The 10,423-nt window shown below is 35.7% G+C and overlaps 1 protein-coding gene across 2 annotated transcripts; it reads right to left on the bottom strand.

Moving 5' to 3' along the window:
* Nucleotides 1-5,199: 5,199 nt before the first annotated feature.
* Nucleotides 5,200-7,301, bottom strand: LOC110872665 (F-box/FBD/LRR-repeat protein At1g13570). 2 transcript variants are annotated; one of them, XM_022121513.2, is made up of 5 exons: nt 7,110-7,301; nt 6,200-6,835; nt 6,026-6,133; nt 5,770-5,928; nt 5,200-5,697 (listed from the first exon to the last, which is right to left on the bottom strand). In XM_022121513.2, exons 2-5 carry the CDS (start codon nt 6,809-6,811, stop codon nt 5,392-5,394), a joined length of 1,185 nt encoding a protein of 394 aa, XP_021977205.1. In that variant the 5' UTR covers nt 6,812-6,835; nt 7,110-7,301; the 3' UTR covers nt 5,200-5,391. The 2 variants fall into 2 exon arrangements, with proteins under 2 accessions (XP_021977205.1, XP_035832083.1); XM_035976190.1 differs by lacking the exon at nt 7,110-7,301 and having other exon boundaries at nt 6,200-7,100.
* Between the last annotated feature and the right edge of the window lie 3,122 nt (nt 7,302-10,423).

Raw genomic sequence — 10,423 nt, 5'->3', positions numbered from 1 at the left:
TGTGGGTCAACTGTTTTACAAAACTCCAAGTTATTTTTTAAAGTTATAATTACAGGGATTAAGTCTATGTAATCACCAAATTACAGCCGGTATGTGGGGTTTTGTATACATTACTTATTTCCCGTCACACTTGGACAAACGGGTGGCCAAGGGGTGACCTGACCACAGTCACAGACACCATTGGACAAATGGGCTAGCCAATGGATGGTCGAGTGACAAATACTGTGGGTAGTTGGTTTGATATCAGAAACATTGTAATTCCCCTTAATACTGTAGATTATAACGAATGTGGCGTTTTCAGCAAAATGAATGATTCACTCAGTATTTCCCTGCTGACAAAACCTTTTTCAAACATGTTTCAGGTGATCTGGTATGAGCAAAGAAAAGTGCCGTGGAGCACTCCCAGCTTAGAAAAGTGGCTCAATGTAAATAAATAAATGAACATGTTTTGAAAATAAAGATTTCCCTGAGAAATCACATTATTGTAAATTTTGGGAATTTATCCCTAAATTATGAAACGAGCAGTTTAAATTATTAAGAGATCCTGTTTTAAAAAGACTTCCGCTGTCGCCTAAATTAAATACCACGGGATTCCTGTCCCGCGGCTCCTGAAACGGGTCAAACCGGGTCGGGGGCAGTGACACCAACCGATACAGAATCGGTACTGATACCGAAAATACCGGTTACGGTACCGGTATATGAAGGTAAAAAACGGTAGTGAACCAGGAACGCCAAAAGTCGGTACCGAATTGGTACTTAAGATCTTTCGGTTAAGCGAATTTGGTACCGGTACCCAGAACAATTTGTTCATCTCTGACCACGGTTTCATACGAACAACATAGTTACCATACAACTTTTTTGGTTGATTTTCTTTCGGTTATCTTTTAGTGTTTTTTTCTACATTTTCTTTTTATTCTTGTCAGCAGTTTTGTTCGCAACACGCTCGTAGTAATTTCAAAACACATGTAAACACAAACTAAATAACAAAAGAAATTCGCCGCAACGCGATGAACTTTTATTTAAACCTAGTTATAATTATAATTAATAATCAAATATATTTTGTTTTTCTCTTATTACTTTTAAGATTTGATGTTTCATTAAGATGTGCGTATTTTTTTATGTCCCAATATAATTTTTATTCGAAACCAAGTTGTGAGTAGTAATGTACAAGTAATCGGAGTATAAACGTATATTCTATCAAAGATACCTCGCATTTAGTTTTTTTATATACCTATGTCCTTTACTCTTTTTGTTATTATAATAATATAATGCAATGTTTTGTAAAACTATGAATATATTGTTGCGACATGTTTATTTGCATCTACGTTTCAATAAAAATTCAAATGCTTTAAATATAATTGATTTTTGTTCTTTCTCATGACGAGCCAAATCAATACAACTCCGTTTTATGGTTTCAGTATAAATTTCATTGAAAACGGAGTGGTATTTGCAATATAGTATATGTCAAATACAATGATATCAAGATGATAATTGATAAACCAAACACCAAACAGTATTTACCCAAATGATCTGAAGATTACAACTGAAGAACGACTCACTCGATACAAGAATCAATAACTCTCAACTGTCAACTACAGATGATTACCAACACGATAACTAGATCTCACACACAAATCACTAAAATAAGATGATTTAATGATAATCAACAAAAAACCCTAAGCGCTTTCTAGAAAGAGAAACGAGAGAACACTGATGGAAAAAAATATTTGAGCTATCTCCAATAATGCAATGAGACTCCTTTTATACTGACCCGCTACCCACTTTTGACAAACGGATAATCTGGACCTAGTGTACTTGACTTTGTTGAAACAACTAGTTTTTGCCCCGCCCGCGTTGCGGGTCAATAAGCCGAATATTTCTCTCTCATAACATGTATGTTTGTGTTTCGGTTACTTGTACATACTACTCATAACACGATCTCAAAAAAAATTACATCGAGTCAACCAGTTATAACAAAAACACTACCATACTTTTACTAAAAAAACTAAAACGATGGGAAGACTATAATTTTAAAATGAGAGCAAAATTGTAATTTTTCAACACAAATGAGCATGTACCAGGCATGTCTGGACGAATAAAAATTACACCTATGTCCGCCCACGTTACAGGGCGTTAAATCAAATATTTCATAGTTTCATAACATGTATGCATGTTTTAGGTTACTTGTACATACTATTTATAAAACGATCTAAAAAAATACATCGAGACAACCAATTAAACGAAAACACTACCATAGTTTTGCTAAAAAAATTAAAACAATAACAGGTCTGTAATTTTGAGCTGGGGGTAAAATACTAATTTGTCAGGACCAATGAGCGAGTGTTAGACAACTGCTTGACACAATAAAAGTTATATTGAGTCAACCAAGCAAAATAAAACAGTACTATAGGTTTGCAAAAAAAAAAGTAAAACAATGGCAAGATCATAATTTTTAACCGGGGGAGAAATCGTAATTTTTGAAATAAGAGCAAAATCATAATTTTGAACAGAGAGCAAAATCGTAAAAATATTTTGAACTGGGGGCGAATTCATAATTTTAAACTGAGGGCAAAATCATAATTTTGAGCTATGGGGGAAAACATAATTTTATTTTGAACTCTGGGCAAAGACGTAATTTTGAGTGGGGGCAAAATCGTAATTTTGAGCTAAGAGCAAAAACATATTTTTATTTTGAGGGGGGGGGGGGGCAAAAGCGTAATTTTAGACGGAGGGCGAAAACGTAAATTTAAACTGGAAGTAGAATTAGAAATGGGTATTTGAACCGAGGGTAAAAGCGTAAATTTTGAGCCAGGGCAAAAAGATAATTTTATTTTAAAATAGGGGTAAAACATAATTTTAAACAAAGGACGAAACCGTAATTTTAAGCTGGAAATTAAATTAAATTAAAAATATGTTCGTCAAATAAGGAAGTGCCAGGCCAGCTGCCTGGCACTATTCCCCTATCTTATAAATGTATATGTAGTAGAATTAAAAATATGTTGGTCCAATAGGGAAGTGCCAGACCAACTGCCTGTCACTATTCCCCTATCTTGTAGTAGAATATGTAGTAGAATAGAATATAACAACTTATAAGTTTTTATAACAGCCTTCTGCCTTCGCACAACAATAGAACTTTAAGCCCACAGAAACAGCAGCCCACTAGCAGCCCATCAACTCAGCAAGACATTCTCTAAGCCCAGTAATGCAAGCCCAAGTCCAATCCAAACCTCATAAGAAAAAAAGCAAACAAATATTATGTCAAACCCTCAAAATTTCTACATGCGGAGTATTACCACGAGGCGTGCGATTGCCTAGGATCCAGCCACTAATTATTTTGAACCGTTTACGAAATGTGTAAATTATTCCAAAATGATACGATTGGTAATTTAGTTTAAAAGTTCTAAAAATGTACTTCATGTTTGCAGCGGAATTGTAAAATAAACTCATCACGGTTAGAAACCACAATTTAAACAAATGTACAAAACGTACCACTTTCCAAACCACACACATGTATGCGTATAGGATAAAAAAGAAAAACATGGGCTTTGTGATTTGGGGGTTGGACCGAGGACAAGGGGGTGTGTTTGGGCTGCTCATGACGCAAAGGAGGGGTTGTGGGTGGGCGGTTTGGGCCTGCTTCGGCTGGGCCGCAAAAAGGGGTGCGCGGATTTGGGCCTCGTAATACGCGGGTTTGGATTAGATGATGTAACGAGTTCAAGTTCCGTAATATGAATATTTCAAGTTAAGACATTTATTTATATATATACACACACGTTACAATATACACGGATATAAGCGAAACCAAAGTTCGTGTTTTATAAAATATACAACAAATCGACTCAGGAAGTTACTTGTTTTTCCGGGATGTCAAATTATCCCCAAGTTGAAAGAATTTCCGTCCCGACAATTTAGCATGCGGTCATTGAAGAAGCTAGTGTTGTTGAACATTTTCGCGAGGTGTCACATGTTATAACATGTTTAAATCTATATTAAACTGATTAAACTGAATATATATATATATATATATATATATATATATATATATATATTATTTTAACAGTATCTTTTTTGTATCATAAGTTATAATGAGTGTCGTAGTGTGTCCGTCACGTACCATGACGAAACAAACAGATACCGTCTCAATAATACGGGTACCACGTCGATTCCAACCGAACATTGTTACTTTCGGAACCTTTTTATTTTTGTTTATATGGTTTCCCAAGTCGCATGTTTTAAGCATATAAGTGGAAACCATTTTGGGGCACCCAAATATTCCTAGACCACCCATTTCAACTCTTTTTGACCTCCTGAAGATTTAGATTTGAGTTACCATTTACAAAACGAGCCTATATTTTCAAACTCATTTGATACCATGGCCACTTTTTATCCTGAGAACAAACACCACTTTCAACAAACTGGTTACCACTATATTAACATATTACAACATCACGTTTGGCATATTTAAACCACCGATCCTGCTTGAGAATGAGAATGAAAGATGTGAAAATTAGCAAGGTTTCATGTGTCTTTTCAATAAACATTTCCACTGGGCCTCGTCCGTCACCAAAGTGTTTCAACTGATAATGATCAAAAAGTCTGGCAAAAAATATCATCTGAAATCTTATCAATAAATTTTTTGACGGTGCCTTGTCCGACGCCAAATTGTTCCAACCGACAGTGACCAACATGTTTGGCAAGTATCATCTAAAATCCTTTCTTCAAAATTTCCGAGGCATCACCAATTAATGCCGCAAACAACAAATTAACAGAGCCATAACCGAAAAATGAGTTAACCAAACTGACATAACCAATGAAAATGGTTAAACGACGGTTCGTTTAGTTCTTTTTTTTTTTTCTTTTTTTTTGATAACTGACCTTTTCAGCTCGCTTAGTTCTTTTTTTGATAACTGACCTTTTCGGCTTGGTTATGGTTACTTGTGTTTACACAACCAAATAAACCAAGGTGAACCGCTAGTTAACCAAACCACCATTTTCATACATCTACCATTGACAACACTCCGCCTGAATTCATGGGTTTCTTGCTGATGCAGTTACTTCCTGACCATATACACGTGCATTAAACCAATAAAGAAGCAAGAGATACATTCACTTTGGTAAATAGCTACTTCAGTTATGTAAATACCACACTAAACAAAAGGTCAGCCACACAATCAAGATCACAGTTCATACACATTCTGATCCGCTTACTCAAAAATGTATATTTGAAGTCCAAAAACAACCCAAATAATAGTTGGGTCAAGATTGCCAAATGTATGGTAGTCAAACATCCAGAAGAATTCTAGAAAAGGTTATAGAAATATAGGTAGCAATACAAAAACTCGAGATTACAATCATAAATCTTTACCTTAATTCTGAAGAAACTCGAGTGATCTAAACAACATCGATTTCTACAGCAGACACGCGTGGGGTGCGCAAGAGAGTTTTTAGCATCCCCGGCTCTTGATCCTTTTTAACCACGCTTTTTATGCTCACCTTCTTCAGCTTGGGAGACTTTGCCAAGATAAGCTTCACAAACTCCAACTCAGGCTCCAAGTTGCTAAAATCTCTAATCTTCAGTTCAATCAGATGCTCCAACCAAACATTTGACAGATGCTCCAACCAAACATCTGAATGATATTCTTCAAATACATCGGAGTCGTAGTTTGTATCATTAAAGAGATAATGTTCTATATCAATCTGCAAGAAGAGTCGTTTATTGTGTCACTGTTTGGCATGAGAATACGATACAACCAGACCTATACTACTTACCTCTAGCTCAATTTTCTCCAAGTTCGGGGAGTTTTTGATCAAAACAGCAAGAAAAGTCAATGCATAGCCATGATGAAAAGACATTTGTTCCAAACAGAAGTATTTAAGATGGATTAGTGAGGTTGGAAGCTCTTGTGGAACCAAGTCTGGAACAAACCACTTGAACCATACATAAACCAAAACAATTATCAACAACAAACAAAGTTAAAAAGAATAAATTAGATCTTTTGATTATCTAAAGGTGGATAAATGTTACCCAAATTGTGTCACACCAAATAGTGAGATGTTCAATCAAAGGTAAACACTGGAATAGCTCAATCATGGTGGAATTTTCATGCCCCACAACATGATCTTCGGGCATAATCTGCAGCAACTTACTATATTCAAATAAGTTTCAAAAACCCAAGAAAATGAGTAAGAACTTACTTACCAGCCTAAAGCTCTTAAGTGATGGACAACTAGATAAAAGACATAGAAGTGTTTTTCTAGAGATCCATACAAAATCCAAGGATAAGACTACAAGGCTACCAAATCCATTGAATGCCGGTTGATGATCAAGACCACACCAGCTGAGATATAGTTCCGTTAAGTGATGCAACGAGGAGAAGACGGAGAAGGGTAAATTATACGAACAATCATCAGATGATGCACCAAAATCAAGTATTAACTTGTTGACAGGATGGTTCTTTGACAAACGACATAATATTTGATCAACTTCACAAGAAGGTAAACCAGTTTTGCCAAAGCAGTTACCATGTAAAGAAAGGGTGAACTCGTGTATTGGATCCTGTCGCAATGACATAACTTGGTGTATAGCACGTATAAGTTTACTTGTCTCCATTATTGGGTATCCATCTGGTGTAGAAAACACAAGTTTAGGAATGGTGGTCCATTTGTACCTCCAGTCCCTTGAGAGGATACTTGTCCTTGCTGCCTCTTTGATAGGTAAAAGACATAGGATGGTTTCTATTATGGGTTGAGGAAGTGTGGTGATGATATCCAAAGACAATCGTTTAGCTTTAGACAAACGTTTAGATTTCATCTCACCTCTGGGTGTTTTCGTTTACTGCAAAAAGTAGTAGTTACAGTAACGGAGGTCAATTTAAAATAAACTTTGTTTACGACACTAACTAACAGAGAAAGTAAGAAAGTAAGCCAAACAGAACATTTAGGAAATGTAGAACATTGTCATTTTGATCTTGGTAAGAAAGGGTTTGGTGCATCACGTGTAGATAGATCATAACAATAAGAATAACAACAAATGATACAAGCGACATTACATTCATCAATTCGATTTTCAGAGCAAATGAAAAACACAAGTGGAATTGGTTGGGGCAAACCTTGTTTAGATGGATTGCAACAGCGGTGGTGAGACTACAATAATCGGCGACCGATGACGAAAGAACGATCAACAGTTAAAAAAAACCTAATCAACGATCAACAGCAGCAGTGGTGAGAAATGAGAATACATAACCGGTGGTATTATGTCTTCCCACATTCTAGGCTACATCAGCCCACTTAGAATCATCCGATAATTAGGATTTACCCACATAATGGCCCAAATGTAGAGAATTACATAATAAGGGGACTAGGGGTGGTTCACTAGTGATAGAATTTATCACTCACAAGCACCAATCAAGTTTCGCCATGTCATTGACCATTTTTCCATCACTCACAACCATTTTTAGTGGGGGTGGTCATCACTCATCACCACACCCAACAATTTCCCCCCAACCAACAATTCCTCTCACAAACCCAAACTATCACGCGTTAATTTTTCCACGCGTTAAACTTTGAAACAAGCCATCACTCGTTATGTTATATGGTGGCGGTCGAGTTCAACGCGTTATAAACAATCGCGTTATACTATCACGGAACTTTTGGAGACCGCCCCGGGTCCCCTAACCGTTTAAAAAAACATTTAAATATACAAATATATAAAAGAAACTCATAAAGATCCTTTTTTATTCTTTGAAGTTATAGAATTAATAAAATATAATTTCATTGGAAAAACATATAAATCATGAATAAATTTTATGTGTAAAGATCAAATACAAATAGATCATAACATACAAATAGGTCTTAGGATAAGAAGTGAAGGAAGATTTTGTTTGTGCTACTTAAACATGATGTTTAGTTGCAAATTGTAAAAAAAACAAAAAAAAATTGTATTTACTCTAGTAGAGTAATTACATAATGACTCTACTAATATAAATACACAAAAAAATTAGAATCCGGGACTAATACACGTGTTTGACGAGATGGAAAAAAAATCTCTCATTCACTTCTCACGTTAAGTATGTTAAACTCATTTGTACACGGTTAGTATGTAAAGTCCATTTGTACATAACCTTTCTCTACGTTTTATTATATGATATGTGTGTGTATGTTAACCAGTTATCAATGAGAAAGTAAAGTACATATATTGGTGTGGCTATGCTTCTTAACATTGTGTTTCCATGTAAGGACTAAGACTAATCGGTATGGCGAGGCTCATCCCCAAGGGGATGGGCCGTCACGTCACCCACCACGTCATCGAGAGTGAAGATGCGCCTAAAGGGGATGGACCAAGGGGATGGAGGATGGGGCCCACGCTATTTATAAAAACAATTAAAAAATATAAATGATTTGATTTTTTAGAGAGAGAGAGAGAGAGGGGAGAGAGAAAGAAGAGAGAAAGAGAGAGAAAGTTGGCCCGTCGCATGCGTCGTTGGGGAGACGGAGAAGCCGAGACGGGGCCAGGGGGCGGTGTGGGGGTGCGGCGCCAGGGCTCGCTGGGGCAGGGCCAGCCCCATACCGTTTAGTCTAAACCAATTTTTATGCTCATTCAAATTTATAGTGAGGGTGTTTGGACTTGTACTTTGAAAGTGATAATCTGCTAAACATTATATCACTTTAGAATGTTACCATGATTGGTCTACTTTTGCTTATGATTAACTTATAAACAATTATATAATCAGTTTAATGCCACACACAACAAAAAATGATTTTTGAAAAGATAAAGAGTTTAACTATCCTGGGGTCGGAACAAGTCACCACGTGTAGTTTTTATAAGAAATATGTTCGTATTGGTTTTGAGTAAGAGTAGGTTTGGGTATAAATAGATATGATCTAACCACTAAAAGAAAATTGTTAACTTTGTGACATCAACTATTTTAAAAGGATTGTGCTAAATGTACCCACTCCAGTATGATTTTAAGGGGTGCGTTAATCGTAAAAGGTTTACGTTTAGCCTCATCCTTTTTAATTTTGCAGATTCATTATTTGGTCAAATTTTATTCCAGTGTGGTAAAACTATATTGTTAAATTTCAATTCCATTAGGACAAATACAGCAACAACATTAATACATTAAGTTAAGATTTATGTATACTACATTGCTAAAGGTTTAAAGCAATTGCATGACCATCAAATAAAGATTTATCATTTAACTATACTAAAGCCCAATTTCAGATGAGCAACTTCAAAATGCCAACCTAAAACATCAAAATTTAAATAATAATCAATAACAACAACAAATGATACTCCAAACAATACATTCATCACATGCTTAACAGTTATGTGGCCCTATTTCAATTTCATTTCACACATAACATAATCAACAGCAGCAGCGGTGAACCGACTGACAGTAAAAAAAACCCTAATCAATGATGAACAGCAGTGGTAGGAATACCCTGGATGAAAAAAAAAAGTTGTTTATTTCCATCTAACACTCATGTCTTCCCCATTCTGGGCTATATTTAGAAAAGATTTTGAGGCCCAAAGTCATCCGATATGTATTAGGTTATGAGAATTACCACCGGTTAACCGGTTTTTTCATGCCGGTTATTAATCAAATTGGTTATTGGTTGATTTGGTAAAAGACAAAGGATGGTTTCAACTAAGAGTACTGATTTTATCCAAAGACGATAGTTGAGCTTTAGACACACGTCAGGGTGTTTTTGTTGGATCGATAGGGTGTTTTTGTTGGATCGATACTGCAAAAAGTAGTTAGTGTGAAGGTCAATTTAAGATAAACTCACACAAACATTTGAAAAATGTAGAGCACAATAACCCAGTGATTCAAAGAGAAAGTAAAATACATATATTGGTAAGGCTATGCTTCTTAATAGTGTGTTTCCATGTGACGACTAAACCACTTCTTATGCTCATTCAGATTTATAGTTTTGTGCTTTCAAAGTGATAATCTGCTTAACACTATATCAGTTTATAGTGTTACAATGAGTGATCTACCTTTGGTTTGATTAACTTATCAGCAATTACATAATCAGTTTAATGCCATGCACAACAAAAATGATTTTTCATACAATAAAGAGTTTAACTATTCTGGCAAAACGGACGCACACAAGAGAGTTTTTAACATCCCCGACTCTTGATCCTTCTCATCCATGTTGAAATATATCTTTATTAAGTTCAGTTTAATACTAGTTTTTATTGGTACATGTTATAACTTAGTGTTTTTTGTAACATGTTAAATTATTGAGGTGCTGGAAGTATTGGGCTTCTAGATTGATCAGTCTGGTTGCTGGGCTTATGGAAGGTATTGGGCTTCTTCTGCTGGTTCCTGGGCTTATAGAATAAAGAAGTGGTTATAACAAATTGACAAGTTGTTACAAACATCATCCAGGTTAACCGGGTTCAAGTTCAAGGTTATGG

This window comes from Helianthus annuus, chromosome 8, assembly GCF_002127325.2.
Source record: "Helianthus annuus cultivar XRQ/B chromosome 8, HanXRQr2.0-SUNRISE, whole genome shotgun sequence".
Lineage (NCBI taxonomy): Eukaryota > Viridiplantae > Streptophyta > Magnoliopsida > Asterales > Asteraceae > Helianthus > Helianthus annuus.
The sequence above is the reverse complement of the archived record's forward strand: the minus strand, read 5'-3'. Positions and strand labels throughout refer to the sequence as shown.